Genomic DNA, 16,205 nt, shown 5'->3' with positions numbered 1-16,205 from the left:
TACTATGCCCAGGAAACGCCGGGCTCTTCAGCTAGTCTACTATATAAAGCTGAATGTGTGTGTGTGTGTGTGTGTGTATGTGTATGTGTGTGTGTGTGTATGTCGGGGATTGGCATCTGCACCGTCGCAGCTACAGCCACAAAATTTTGCACAGTCACACGTCTGGACCCCGAGAGCGTCATAGGCTATGTTGTGAGGCGAAATTTTAACCCCGCGCGTTCCAATTCACCAAACAATTTTGCCCCTATCTACATAATGGGGAAAAAGTGAAATGAAAAGTGTTGGAGGCGTCGCAGCTACAGCCACAAAATTTTGCACAGTCACACATCTGGACCCTGAGAGCGTCATAGGCTATGTTGTGAGGTGAAATTTTAACTCCGCGCTTTCCAATTCACCAAACTATTTTTCCCCTATCTACATAATGGGGAAAAGTGAAAGGAAAAGTGTTGGAGGCAAATTGACAGCTGCCAGATGTGAACAAGGGGGACTTAAAGAATGACAGCGATGGCGCCAAAGAGTATATACCGTAAGTTGCTAAGGTGGGGCCCCGACATGGGATACTCACCACACACGGGGATATGAACACACACACAAAATGCGCCACACACTACCACGTGCTTGAACACATATACCACCCTCAGCACACATTTCACCACACATACACCAACCTCGCCACATAAAAGTCGAAACAAAAAAGTCGCCACTCAAAACTCACCACGCGCAAAACTCGCCACATGCAAAAAATATGCTCACGCAAAACTCGCCACAAGTGCAAAACTCACCTCATGGAAAACTCGCCACACGCAAAACTTGCACATGCGGAAAAATTGCCACATGCACAAAATTTGCAACACATGCTAAAGTTGCCTCACACAAAACTTGCACATACTCAAAAGGCACCAGACATAAAACTCACCACGCGCAAAACTCGCCATGCGCAAAACTTGCTGCACACAACTTGCTACACTAACCTGCCACATGCAACTCGACACACAAAAAGGTGCTACACGCATGTTGCCACACAAAACTCATCTCACAAAAGTCGCTACATGCATGTCGCCACACACAACTCAACACACACAACTTGACAAACGAAACTCGCCCTAAAACACACACAAGTCTGGTATTAGCCTTCAAAAATAAAAATCTGATTAATAAGCAGAGAAACTACAAGAGCAACAAATGTACCATATAGGAAATACGGCAGCTGTCAGTCACATGACCTGTCTATTATGTGTATATGTGAGATAATATATACTGCCAAGGGGATGGCTTCCTGTTGGCTGGGGATTTATCAGGCTGCCAATTTATCTTACAAATACTGAGGTAAAAATACTGAGCAAATAATGTGTTAACGAGGTCTAATACAGGAGATCACACAGGTATATACTATATACAGGGGAGATGACACACAGATATATACTATATACAGGAGAGATGACACACAGGTATATACTATATAAAGGAGGAGATGACATACAGGTACATACTATATACAGGAGGAGATGACATACAGGTATATACTATATACAGGAGGAGATGACACACAGGTATATACTATATACAGGAGCAGATTACCTACAGGTATATACTATATACAGGAGGAGATGACATACAGATATATGCTATATATAGAAGCTGACATACAGGTATATACTATATACAGGAGGAGATGACACACAGATATATACTATATACAGGGGAGATGACACACAGGTATATACTATATACAGGAGGAGATGACATACAGGTATACACTATATATAGAAGGAGATGACATACAGGTATATACTATATATAGGAGGAGATGACATACAGGTATATACTATATATAGGAGGAGATGACATACAGGTATATACTATATACAGGGGAGATGACACACAGCAGGTATATACTATATACAGGGGAGATGATATACAGGTATATACTATATACAGGAGATGACATACAGGTGTATGTATAAGGGAGATGACAAACATGTATATACTGAGGTGAAAATGAGAGGTGTGAGGTGAAAATGAAAAGGTGTGAGTGCAAAATGAGAGGAGTGAGGGAAAATAGTGTAGTGATCGGAAAATGACAGATGTGAGGTCGAAATGACAAGTGTTAGGCGGGAATGAGAGGAGTGAGGGAGAAAATTAGAGGTGTGAGGGAGAAAATTAAAGATGTGATTGGGAAAATGAGAGGCGTGATGTGAAAATAAGAGAAGTGACGTGCTATAACTAACCACAGATATTTACTATGCCCAGGCAACGCCGGGCTCTTCAGCTAGTATACTTATATAGCAGCCCTAAGAAGCAGTTGAATCACTTTTTTGTTACTAACAGTACTCAAATATCAGAATAGGAAATATCCTTCTATAAAATATTATGTATATTATTATTATGGATGTCCAAAGCTGCTCCTCTTGTTTTTAATTATTATTTGTGTATTGTTCTATTGGTGTTAATAAAATATTTTGAATTTTTATATATTTATTCTCTGGTTATTTGCATTCTCAGTAGTTTTTTTGATTGGTTTAAAAATTGCAACTTACCTGCCTGTTGTGCCCGGGGCTGTTCTTCCCTGGCACAGAGTGATCACAGATCGCTCCTGCCAGGGATTCAGCTGTCTCTGCTGACGTCACGCCTACAGGGCGGCGGCTTCTTTTCTTGTACGCTCTGTAGACGGGTGGGACTTCATAGGTCATTCTGATTGAGAGCCCGTCGCATCAGCAGAGGGAACTGAATCCCCGGCAGCAGCGATCTGTGACTGCTCTGTACCGGGGAGAACGGCGCCATACACCACAGGCAGGTAAAGCTGAAATTACCTGCCTATTAGTGCTTAGATACATTTTTTTATTTTAACAGTCTTAGATACACCCTTTAAGTACATTAATGTCCCATTTTTGTCCATGACTTGACCTCGGTTGTGCAAATAGTCCCGTATCTACGTTCACCACACAGACTACTTGATTAGTTTAGAACTGAGCTAGAGAGATGAATCTACTTAACAAAACCATCTTCATAAAAAAGACATATATTTATAACGTCCCGTAAAAGTAACCTACAAACCACAAGTTGATTTATGATCTATATACTACATTTTTGATTGACCACTAGTATGGCTGCCATCATTGTTCCAACAAGGGTTGTCACTGGCTAATTGGAGTCCAAGAAAACTCGTAGATGCCAACAGTACCAATTTCTTTGTGACAATCCTGGCAAATTTGGTGAAGTTCATGGCCAAATCCCCACCCAAAAGTCAGTTTCGTCTCATTTTGAGTGTTCCTTAACAAGACCGGTCATGCTACATGTTATTTCTGTCGCAGGACAGTGTATATGGCCCTCATGCCAAGAGGCCATGTATAAACAAAGATACATCTCTGACCTATGTTAGTAGAAAAAAGACTCACAGGGGAGCATACCAAACGCTGAACCTCTGGAAATAACCTCCATCGAAACCTGCCAGCCAGCTGATGTTCACCGCCGATACCAGCGCCTGGGCCGTAACATTGCTCACCATGTGTGGGCTGGTGCCTGAAGGTGAAAAACAAAGGTAAAAAATTATTAATTATCTTACAATTTTAATTATCACATGTATTTAGAGGTCAAAACACTAAGAGAAGTGGATCTTAAAAAGCCGATTTATTTTTAAACATTTCATTTGGCTTTGTTCACATCACGTAAGAGCCTTGTGCCACCATTTTTTAAGACCTGTAACAGTTTTATTTTTCCATCCGTTGAGCGGTGTGAGGGCTTGTTTTTTCCACAAAAAGCTGATGTTTTTATTTATACCATAGGAGGACACATACAATGTTTTAATGCTTTTTATTTTATATTATCCTGGAGTTTTGATTATTTTTTTCTTCTGTTTACTGTTCCTTAAGATGGAAAAAACCAACAAAAACGTTTTATATAATCCTGTCTAAAAAGTTATCAAAATATAAAAATATTTAAACTGTATATAAAAAAGTAAATATGTATGTGCAGTTAGGGCCAGAAATATTTGGACAGTGACACAAGTTTTGTTATTTTAGCTGTTTACAAAAACATGTTCAGAAATACAATTATATATATATAATATGGGCTGAAAGTGCACACTCCCAGCTGCAATATGATAGTTTCCACATCCAAATCGGAGAAAGGGTTTAGGAATCATAGCTCTGTAATGCATAGCGTCCTCTTTTTCAAGGGACCAAAAGTAATTGGACAATGGACTCTAAGGGCTGCAATTAACTCTGAAGGCGTCTCCCTCGTTAACCTGTAATCAATGAAGTAGTTAAAAGGTCAGGGGTGGATTCCAGGTGTGTGGTTTTGCATTTGGAAGCTGTTGCTGTGAGCAGACAACATGCGGTCAAAGGAACTCTCAATTGAGGTGAAGCAGAACATCCTGAGGCTGAAAAAAAAGAAAAAATCCATCAGAGAGATAGCAGACATGCTTGGAGTAGCAAAATCAACAGTTGGGTACATTCTGAGAAAAAAGGAATTGACTGGTGAGCTTGGGAACTCAAAAAGGCCTGGGCGTCCACGGATGACAACAGTGGTGGATGATCGCCGCATACTTAATTTGGTGAAGAAGAACCCGTTCACAACATCAACTGAAGTCCAGAACACTCTCAGTGAAGTAGGTGTATCGGTCTCTAAGTCAACAGTAAAGAGAAGACTCCATGACAGTAAATACAAAGGGTTCACATCTAGATGCAAACCATTCATCAATACCAAAAATAGACAGACCAGAGTTAAATTTGCAGAAAAACACCTCAAGAAGCCAGCTCAGTTCTGGAAAAGTATTCTATGGACAGATGAGACAAAGATCAACCTGTACCAGAATGATGGGAAGAAAAAAGTTTGGAGAAGAAAGGGAACGGCACATGATCCAAGGCACACCACATCCTCTGTAAAACATGGTGGAGGCAACGTGATGGCATGGGCATGCATGGCTTTCAATGGCACTGGGTCACTTGTGTTTATTGATGACATAAGAGCAGACAAGAGTAGCCGGATGAATTCTGAAGTGTACCGGGATATACTTTCAGCCCAGATTCAGCCAAATGCTGCAAAGTTGATTGGACGGCGCTTCATAGTACAGATGGACAATGACCCCAAGCATACATCCAAAGCTACCCAGGAGTTCATGAGTGCCAAAAAGTGGAACATTCTGCAATGGCCAAGTCAATCTCCAGATCTAAACCCAATTGAGCATGCATTTCACTTGCTCAAATCCAGACTTAAGACGGAAAGACCCACAAACAAGCAAGACCTGAAGGCTGCGGCTGTAAAGGCCTGGCAAAGCATTAAGAAGGAGGAAACCCAGCGTTTGGTGATGTCCATGGGTTCCAGACTTAAGGCAGTGATTGCCTCCAAAGGATTTGCAACAAAATATTGAAAATAAAAATATTTTGTTTGGGTTATGTTTATTTGTCCAATTACTTTTGACCTCCTAAAATGTGGAGTGTTCGTAAAGAAATGTGTACAATTCCTACATTTTCTATCAGATATTTTTGTTCAACCCTTCAAATTAAACGTTACAATCTGCACTTGAATTCTGTTGTAGAGGTTTCATTTCAAATCCAATGTGGTGGCATGCAGAGCCCAACTCGCGAAAATTGTGTCACTGTCCAAATATTTCTGGCCCTAACTGTATATATATGTATTGATTTTTTTTTACACTATCCTTTAGTACCCATAGGAGGCTTGAATTTGCAATCAATTGATCCATTATATTATATATAAGTATATTATACAGTGGGGCAAAAAAGTATTTAGTCAGTCAGCAATAGTGCAAGTTCCACCACTTAAAAAGATGAGAGGCGTCTGTAATTTACATCATAGGTAGACCTCAACTATGGGAGACAAACTGAGAAAAAAAAATCCAGAAATTCACATTGTCTGTTTTTTTAACATTTTATTTGCATATTATGGTGGAAAATAAGTATTTGGTCAGAAACAAACAATCAAGATTTCTGGCTCTCACAGACCTGTAACTTCTTCTTTAAGAGTCTCCTCTTTCCTCCACTCATTACCTGTAGTAATGGCACCTGTTTAAACTTGTTATCAGTATAAAAAGACACCTGTGCACACCCTTAAACAGTCTGACTCCAAACTCCACTATGGTGAAGACCAAAGAGCTGTCAAAGGACACCAGAAACAAAATTGTAGCCCTGCACCAGGCTGGGAAGACTGAATCTGCAATAGCCAACCAGCTTGGAGTGAAGAAATCAACAGTGGGAGCAATAATTAGAAAATGGAAGACCTACAAGACCACTGATAATCTCCCTCGATCTGGGGCTCCACGCAAAATCCCACCCTGTGGGGTCAGAATGATCACAAGAACGGTGAGCAAAAATCCCAGAACCACGCGGGGGGACCTAGTGAATGAACTGCAGAGAGCTGGGACCAATGTAACAAGGCCTACCATAAGTAACACACTACGCCACCATAGACTCAGATCCTGCAGTGCCAGACGTGTCCCACTGCTTAAGCCAGTACATGTCCGGGCCCGTCTGAAGTTTGCTAGAGAGCATTTGGATGATCCAGAGGAGTTTTGGGAGAATGTCCTATGGTCTGATGAAACAAAACTGGAACTGTTTGGTAGAAACACAACTTGTCGTGTTTGGAGGAAAAAGAATACTGAGTTGCATCCATCAAACAGCATACCTACTGTAAAGCATGGTGGTGGAAACATCATGCTTTGGGGCTGTTTCTCTGCAAAGGGGCCAGGACGACTGATCCGGGTACATGAAAGAATGAATGGGGCTATGTATCGTGAGATTTTGAGTGCAAACCTCCTTCCATCAGCAAGGGCATTGAAGATGAAACGTGGCTGGGTCTTTCAACATGACAATGATCCAAAGCACACCGCCAAGGCATCGAAGGAGTGGCTTCGTAAGAAGCATTTCAAGGTCCTGGAGTGGCCTAGCCAGTCTCGAGATCTCAACCCTATAGAAAACCTTTGGAGGGAGTTGAAAGTCCGTGTTGCCAAGCGAAAAGCCAAAAACATCACTGCTCTAGAGGAGATCTGCATGGAGGAATGGGCCAACATACCAACGACAGTGTGTGGCAACCTTGTGAAGACTTACAGAAAACGTTTGACCTCTGTCATTGCCAACAAAGGATATATTACAAAGTATTGAGATGAAATTTTCTTTCTGACCAAATACTTATTTTCCACCATAATATGCAAATAAAATGTTAAAAAAACAGACAATGTGATTTTCTGGATTTTTTTTTCTCAGTTTGTCTCCCATAGTTGAGGTCTACCCTTGATGTAAATTACAGACGCCTCTCATCTTTTTAAGTGGTGGAACTTGCACTATTGCTGACTGACTAAATACTTTTTTGCCCCACTGTATATACTGTAATACTAGTGCAGTGCCCCAGAGTCCTGGTCGTTGCAGTAATGTCGCTCTTCCACCAGGGAGAGTGATGTTACGTCTGATGGCACCAAAGGAGTTCACCCTGCCAGGTATCACAGCCACACACTTCACACTCCAGTCCACCAGGGGGCGCTAAAGGTTCTATCTACTAGGCCACTCCTCACATAGGGTAAAACTGGTGGGTTGGTTAGGAAGTTAGTTAGTTCAGGAGAGGAGAGTTCCTGGCTGGGGACCAACGAGGAAAGGTCTCCAGGTCGAGCTGGCTGGGGTGATCCCTGGTCAGATCCAGACTGAAGTCTGAGGAAGAAGGAAAGAGGGATACGGAGCTGTGCCTGCAACCCATGCGGCAGCATCCTAAGAAAGGACAAGAAAGGAATTGTGCTGTAGTGTGTGAGCAAAGAAGTCGTAGCAACAGGAGTGAAACATCGGTGGGAGACCAGCTAGAAGCAGGCTGCCTCCTTCCGAAGCGCAGACCCGGTGGCCGGAACACTGAGGGAGTAATAGACTTTATGCTTTACTTCAGAGACCGGCAGGGCAGTGAATTCCAAGTTGGCTGTCCGACCTAAACACCTAAGCAGACACGATGGCAATTGCGGAGGAGGGGTGTCACTAGGGTCCCTATAAAATAGCCTCAGGCCATCACCGTCATACGGGTTTGTCCTATCCATCTGGGGGACAGAGAGAGAAGTAACAACAGTGAGGACCTTATGGTAGCTAATGCAAGTAGGGACCTACTGCGTTACTGTGCGCAGGGGGAAGGCTACTGATTTCCACCTGGATAAGTGGACTCTGGAATTGCCATCAGACCGGCCGGACCATGCCTACTGTTGTGAATTATGTTGTCGGGCTCCCTCCTGTGGTCATGAATGGTACTTCGGCTGGTTCTGTCCATGGACTTTCTCTGGTGGCTGTGGGTGTTTCTGAGTTTCCTTCCACAGGTGACGATGTTAATTCGTTAGCTGGCTCCTCTATTTAACTCCACTTAGATCTTTGCTCCATGCCACCTGTCAATGTTCCAGTATTGGTCTAGTTCACTCCTGGATCGTTCTTGTGACCTGTCTTCCCAGCAGAAGCTAAGTGACTGCTTGTTTTTCTCTGGTTTGCTATTTTTCTGTCCAGCTTGCTATTTGGATTGATGTCTTGCTTGCTGGAAGCTCTGGGACGCAGAGGGAGCGCCTCCGCACCGTGAGTCGGTGCGGAGGGTCTTTTTGCGCCCTCTGCGTGGTCTTTTTGTAGGTTTTTGTGCTGACCGCAAAGCTGCCTTTCCTATCCTCAGTCTGTTCAGTAAGTCGGGCCTCACTTTGCTTAATCTATTTCATCTCTGTGTTTGTATTTTCATCTTTACTCACAGTCATTATATGTGGGGGGCTGCCTTTTCCTTTGGGGAATTTCTCTGAGGCAAGGTAGGCTTTATTTTTCTATCTTTAGGGCTAGCTAGTTCTTTAGGCTGTGCCGAGTTGCATAGAGAGCGTTAGGAGCAATCCACGGCTATTTCTAGTGTGGTTGATAGGATTAGGGATTGCGGTCAGCAGAGTTCCCACGTCCCAGAGCTCGTCCTATATTATCAGTAACTATCAGGTCATTCCGTGTGCTCTTAACCTCCAGGTCCATTATTGTCCTGACCACCAGGTCATAACAGTACAGGTGGCCCAAAGTACTAATGCATCTCAATAGAGGGAAAAGAGAAGTTCTGAGACCATCTTTTTTTTTCTTTGCAGTGTGTTTTGTCTCTCTTTTCCCCTTTACATCTGGGTGGTTCAGAACACAGGTGTAGACATGGACATTCAAGGTCTGTCCTCTTTGATGGATAATCTCACTATAAGTGTACAAAACATTCAAGATTTTGTGGTTCAGAATCCGATGTCAGAGCCTAGGATTCCAATTCCTGATTTGTTTTTTGGTGATAGATCTAAGTTCTTCAATTTCAAAAATAATTGTAAATTGTTTCTTGCCTTGAAACCTCGCTCCTCATGTGACCCTGTTCAACAAGTAAAGATCATTATTTCTTTGTTACGTGGTGACCCTCAAGACTGGGCATTTTCCCTTGCACCAGGAGATCCGGCATTGCGTGATGTTGATGCGTTTTTCCTGGCGCTTGGATTGCTTTATGACGAACGTAATTCAGTGGATCAGGCAGAGAAAATCTTGCTGGCTCTGTGTCAGGGTCAGGATGAAGCGGAGATATATTGTCAGAAGTTTAGAAAGTGGTCGGTGCTCACTCAGTGGAATGAATGTGCCCTGGCAGCAATCTTCAGAAAGGGTCTCTCTGAAGCCCTTAAGGATGTCATGGAGGGATTTCCCATGCCTGCTGGTCTGAATGAGTCTATGTCTTTGGCCATTCAGATCGATCGACGCTTGCGTGAGCGTAAAGCTGTGCACCATTTGGCAGTACTATCTGAGCATGGGCCTGAGCCTATGCAATGTGATAGGACTTTGACCAGAGCTGAACGGCAGGAACACAGACGTCGGAATGGGCTATGTTTTTACTGTGGTGATTCCACTCATGCTATCTCCGATTGTCCTAAGCGCACTAAGCGGTTCGCTAGGTCTGACACCATTGGTACGGTAAAGTCTAAATTTCTATTGTCCGTTACTCTGATTTGTTCTTTGTCATCCTATTCTGTTATGGCATTTTTGGATTCAGGCGCTGCCCTGAATTTGATGGACTTGGAGTATGCTAGGCGCTGTGGTTTTTTCTTGGAGCCCTTGCAGTATCCTATTCCATTGAGAGGAATTGATGCTACGCCTTTGGCCAAGAATAAGCCTCAGTACTGGACCCAATTGACCATGTGCATGGCTCCTGCACATCAGGAGGATATCCGCTTTCTGGTGTTGCATAATCTGCATGATGTGGTCGTTTTGGGGTTGCCATGGCTACAGGTTCATAATCCAGTATTGGACTGGAAATCTATGTCTGTGTCCAGCTGGGGTTGCCAGGGGGTACATGGTGATGTTCCATTTTTGTCTATTTTGTCTTCCACTCCTTCTGAAGTTCCAGAGTTTTTGTCGGATTATCGGGATGTATTTGATGAGCCCAAATCCAGTGCCCTACCTCCTCATAGGGATTGTGATTGTGCAATTAATTTGATTCCTGGTAGTAAGTTTCCTAAGGGCCGATTGTTCAATTTATCTGTGCCAGAACACGCCGCTATGCGGAGTTATATAAAGGAATCCTTGGAGAAAGGCCATATTCGCCCATCGTCATCACCGTTAGGAGCAGGGTTCTTTTTTGTGGCCAAGAAGGATGGTTCTTTGAGACCTTGTATTGATTACCGCCTTCTCAATAAAATTACAGTCAAATTTCAGTATCCTTTGCCGTTTCTGTCTGATTTGTTTGCTCGTATTAAAGGGGCTAGTTGGTTCACCAAGATAGATCTTCGAGGGGTGTATAATCTTGTGCGTATTAAACAAGGCGATGATTGGAAAACAGCATTTAATACGCCCGAGGGCCATTTTGAGTACCTGGTTATGCCATCCGGGCTTTCCAATGCTCCATCAGTATTTCAGTCTTTTATGCATGACATCTTCCGAGAGTACCTGGATAAATTCCTGATTGTGTATTTGGATGATATTTTGGTCTTTTCGGATGATTTGGAGTCTCATGTGAAGCAGGTCAGAATGGTGTTCCAGGTCCTTCGTGCGAATTCCTTGTTTGTGAAGGGGTCAAAGTGTCTCTTTGGAGTTCAGAAGGTTTCATTTTTGGGGTTCATTTTTTCCCCTTCTACTATCGAGATGGACCCTGTTAAAGTCCAAGCCATTTACGATTGGACTCAGCCGACATCTGTGAAGAGCCTGCAAAAGTTCCTGGGCTTTGCTAAGTTTTATCGGCGCTTCATCGCTAATTTTTCTAGTGTTGCTAAACCGTTGACTGATTTGACCAAGAAAGGTGCTGATGTGGTCAATTGGTCTTCTGCAGCTGTAGAGGCTTTTCAGGAGTTGAAGCGTTGTTTTTCTTCTGCCCCTGTTTTGTGCCAGCCAGATGTTTCGCTCCCATTTCAGGTTGAGGTTGATGCTTCTGAGATTGGTGCTGGGGCTGTTTTGTCGCAAAGAAGTTCTGATGGCTCGGTGATGAAGCCATGTGCTTTCTTTTCTAGAAAGTTTTCGCCTGCTGAGCGCAATTATGATGTTGGTAATCGAGAGTTGTTGGCCATGAAGTGGGCATTCGAGGAGTGGCGTCATTGGCTTGAAGGAGCCAAGCATCGCGTGGTGGTCTTGACAGATCACAAGAATTTGACTTATCTTGAGTCTGCCAAACGGTTGAATCCGAGACAGGCTCGATGGTCGTTATTTTTCTCCCGTTTTGATTTTGTGGTTTCGTACCTTCCGGGCTCTAAGAATGTGAAGGCTGATGCCCTGTCAAGGAGTTTTGTGCCTGACTCTCCGGGTGTTCCTGAGCCGGCGGGTATTCTCAAAGAGGGGGTAATTTTGTCTGCCATCTCCCCTGATTTGCGGCGGGTGCTGCAAAAATTTCAGGCTGATAGACCTGACCGTTGCCCAGCAGAGAAACTGTTTGTCCCTGATAGATGGACTAGTAGAGTTATCTCTGAGATTCATTGTTCAGTGTTGGCTGGGCATCCTGGAAACTTTGGTACCAGAGATTTGGTGGCTAGATCCTTTTGGTGGCCGTCTTTGTCACGGGATGTGCGTTCTTTTGTGCAGTCCTGTGGGACTTGTGCTCGGGCTAAGCCCTGCTGTTCTCGTGCCAGTGGGTTGCTTTTGCCCTTGCCGGTCCCGAAGAGGCCCTGGACGCATATTTCTATGGATTTTATTTCGGATCTCCCCGTCTCTTAAAAGATGTCGGTCATTTGGGTGGTTTGTGATCGCTTTTCTAAGATGGTCCATTTGGTACCTTTGCCTAAATTGCCTTCCTCCTCTTATTTGGTGCCATTATTTTTCCAGCATGTGGTTCGTTTACATGGTATCCCGGAGAACATCGTTTCTGACAGAGGTTCCCAGTTTGTTTCGAGGTTTTGGCGGTCCTTTTGTGCTAAGATGGGCATTGATTTGTCTTTTTCCTCGGCTTTCCATCCTCAGACAAATGGCCAAACCGAACGAACTAATCAGACTTTGGAAACATATCTGAGATGCTTTGTTTCTGCTGATCAGGATGATTGGGTGTCCTTTTTGCCGTTGGCTGAGTTCGCCCTTAATAATCGGGCCAGCTCGGCTACTTTGGTTTCGCTGTTTTTCTGCAATTCTGGTTTCCATCCGCGTTTCTCTTCAGGGCAGGTTGAGTCTTCGGACTGTCCTGGTGTAGATACTGTGGTGGATAGGTTGCAGCAGATTTGGACTCATGTGGTGGACAATTTGACATTGTCCCAGGAGAAGGCTCAACGTTTCGCTAACCGGCGGCGTTGTGTGGGTCCCCAACTTCGTGTTGGGGATTTGGTTTGGTTGTCGTCTCGTTATGTTCCTATGAAGGTTTCCTCTCCTAAGTTTAAGCCTCGTTTCATTGGTCCGTATAAGATTTCTGAGGTTATCAATCCTGTGTCATTTCGTTTGGCCCTTCCTGCTTCTTTTGCCATCCATAATGTGTTCCATAGGTCGTTGTTGCGGAGATACGTGGCGCCTGTGGTTCCATCTGTTGATCCTCCCGCCCCGGTGTTGGTTGAGGGGGAGTTGGAGTATGTGGTGGAGAAGATTTTGGATTCTCGTATTTCGAGACGGAAACTCCAGTACCTGGTCAAGTGGAAGGGTTATGGTCAGGAAGATAATTCCTGGTTTTTTGCCTCTGATGTTCATGCTGCCGATCTGGTTCGTGCCTTTCATTTGGCTCATCCTGGTCGGCCTGGGGGCTCTGGTGAGGGTTCGGTGACCCCTCCTCAAGGGGGGGGGGGTACTGTTGTGAATTCTATTGTCGGGCTCCCTCCTGTGGTCATGAATGGTACTTCGGCTGGTTCTGTCCATGGACTTTCTCTGGTGGCTGTGGGTGTTTCTGAGTTTCCTTCCACAGGTGACGAGGTTAATTCGTTAGCTGGCTCCTCTATTTAACTCCACTTAGATCTTTGCTCCATGCCACCTGTGTTATGAAAGGCAATTCAGTACTACAATGGACATAGCGGTCAGAGCACATACAGTGATCTGACAATAACCCAAAATCATAGAACGAGCTCTGAGACGTGGGAACTCTGCAGACCGCAATCCCTAATCCTCTCCAAACAACACGAGAGGCAGCCGTGGATTGCGCCTAACTCTGCCTATGCAACTCGGCACAGCCTGAGAAACTAACTAGCCTGAAGATAGAAAATAAGCCTACCTTGCCTCAGAGAAATACCCCAAAGGAAAAGGCAGCCCCCCACATATAATGACTGTGAGTTAAGATGAAAAGACAAACGTAGAGATGAAATAGATTCAGCAAAGTGAGGCCCGACTTTCTTAACAGATCGAGGATAGAAAAGGTAACTTTGCGGTCTACACAAAACCCTAAAGAAAACCACGCAAAGGGGGCAAAAAGACCCTCCGTACCGAACTAACGGCACGGAGGTACACCCTTTGCGTCACAGAGCTTCCAGCAACAAAATAGACAAGCTGGACAGAAAAAATAGCAAACAAATAGCAAAGAAGAACTTAGCTATGCAGAGCAGCAGGCCACAGGAATGATCCAGGGAAAAACAAGTCCAACACTGGAACATTGACAGGAAGCCAGAATCTAAGCATTAGGTGGAGTTAAGTAGAGAAGCACCTAACGACCTCACCAGATCACCTGAGGGAGGAAACTCAGAAGCCGCAGTACCACTTCCCTCCACCAACAGAAGCTCACAGAGAGAATCAGCCGAAGTACCACTTGTGACCACAGGAGGGAGCTCTGCCACAGAATTCACAACAGTACCCCCCCCCTTGAGGAGGGGTCACCAAACCCTCACCAGAGCCCCCAGGACGACCAGGATGAGCCACATGAAAGGCACGAACAAGATCGGGAGCATGGACATCAGAGGCAAAAACCCAGGAATTATCTTCCTGAGCATAACCCTTCCATTTAACCAGATACTGGAGTTTCCGTCTAGAAACACGAGAATCCAAAATCTTCTCCACAATATACTCCAATTCCCCCTCCACCAAAACCGGGGCAGGAGGATCAACAGATGGAACCATAGGTGCCACGTATCTCCGCAACAATGACCTATGGAATACGTTATGTATGGAAAAAGAATCTGGAAGGGTCAGACGAAAAGACACAGGATTAAGAACCTCAGAAATCCTATACGGACCAATGAAACGAGGCTTAAACTTAGGAGAGGAAACTTTCATAGGAATATAACAAGACGACAACCAAACCAAATCCCCAACACGAAGTCGGGGACCCACACGGCATCTGCGATTAGCGAAACGTTGAGCCTTCTCCTGGGACAAGTTCAAATTGTCCACTACATGAGTCCAAATCTGCTGCAACCTGTCCACCACAGTATCCACACCAGGACAGTCCGAAGACTCAACCTGTCCTGAAGAGAAACGAGGATGGAACCCAGAATTGCAGAAAAATGGCGAAACCAAGGTAGCCGAGCTGGCCCGATTATTAAGGGCGAACTCAGCCAAAGGCAAAAAGGACACCCAGTGATCCTGATCGGCAGAAACAAAGCATCTCAGATATGTTTCCAAGGTCTGATTGGTTCGTTCGGTCTGGCCATTAGTCTGAGGATGGAAAGCCGAGGAAAAAGACAAGTCAATGCCCATCCTACCATAAAAGGCTCGCCAAAACCTTGAAACAAACTGGGAACCTCTGTCAGAAACGATATTCTTTGGAATGCCATGTAAATGAACCACATGCTGGAAGAACAATGGCACCAAATCAGAGGAGGAAGGCAATTTAGACAAGGGTACCAGATGGACCATCTTAGAAAAGCGATCACAGACCACCCAAATGACTGACATCTTTTGAGAAACGGGAAGATCAGAAATAAAATCCATAGAGATATGTGTCCAAGGCCTCTTCGGGACCGGCAAGGGCAAAAGCAACCCACTGGCATGAGAACAGCAGGGCTTAGCCCGAGCACAAATCCCACAGGACTGCACAAAAACACGCACATCCCGTGACAGAGACGGCCACCAAAAGGATCTAGCCACCAACTCTCTGGTACCAAAGATTCCAGGATGACCAGCCAACACCGAACAATGAACCTCAGAGATAACTTTATTCGTCCACCTATCAGGGACAAACAGTCTCTCCGCTGGACAACGATCAGGTTTATTAGCCTGAAATTTTTGCAGCACCCGCCGCAAATCAGGGGAGATGGCAGACACAATTACTCCTTCCTTGAGGATACCCGCCGGCTCAGACAAACCCGGAGAGTCAGGCACAAAACTCCTAGACAGAGCATCCGCCTTCACATTTTTAGAGCCCGGAAGGTACGAAATCACAAAGTCAAAACGGGCAAAAAACAGCGACCAACGAGCCTGTCTAGGATTCAACCGCTTAGCAGACTCAAGATAAGTCAAGTTCTTATGATCAGTCAATACCACCACGCGATGCTTAGCTCCTTCAAGCCAATGACGCCACTCCTCGAATGCCCACTTCATGGCCAGCAACTCTCGGTTGCCCACATCATAATTTCGCTCAGCAGGCGAAAACTTCCTGGAAAAAAAAGCGCATGGTTTCATCACTGAGCAATCAGAACCTCTCTGCGACAAAACAGCCCCTGCTCCAATCTCAGAAGCATCAACCTCGACCTGGAACGGAAGAGAAACATCTGGTTGACACAACACAGGGGCAGAAGAAAAACGACGCTTCAAGTCTTGAAAAGCTTCCACAGAAGCAGAAGACCAATTGACCAAATCAGCACCCTTCTTGGTCAAATCGGTCAATGGTTTGGCAATACTAGAAAAATTGCAGATGAAGCGACGATAAAAATT

The 16,205-nt window shown here is 44.6% G+C and overlaps 1 protein-coding gene across 1 annotated transcript in view; it reads right to left on the bottom strand.

Annotated features, from left to right (window-relative positions):
• IGSF9 (immunoglobulin superfamily member 9) overlaps nt 1–16,205 on the bottom strand; it is a 143,991-nt gene that overhangs the window by 35,210 nt on the left and 92,576 nt on the right. The window contains exon 13 of the mRNA XM_069728767.1: nt 3,396–3,519. Within this exon, the coding sequence (XP_069584868.1) occupies nt 3,396–3,519 (124 nt within the window). The remainder of the gene's footprint in view (nt 1–3,395; nt 3,520–16,205) is intronic.

This window comes from Ranitomeya imitator, chromosome 1 (genome assembly GCF_032444005.1).
Source record: "Ranitomeya imitator isolate aRanImi1 chromosome 1, aRanImi1.pri, whole genome shotgun sequence".
Taxonomy (NCBI): Eukaryota; Metazoa; Chordata; class Amphibia; order Anura; family Dendrobatidae; genus Ranitomeya; species Ranitomeya imitator.
This window is presented reverse-complemented; position numbering and strand designations above follow the sequence as displayed.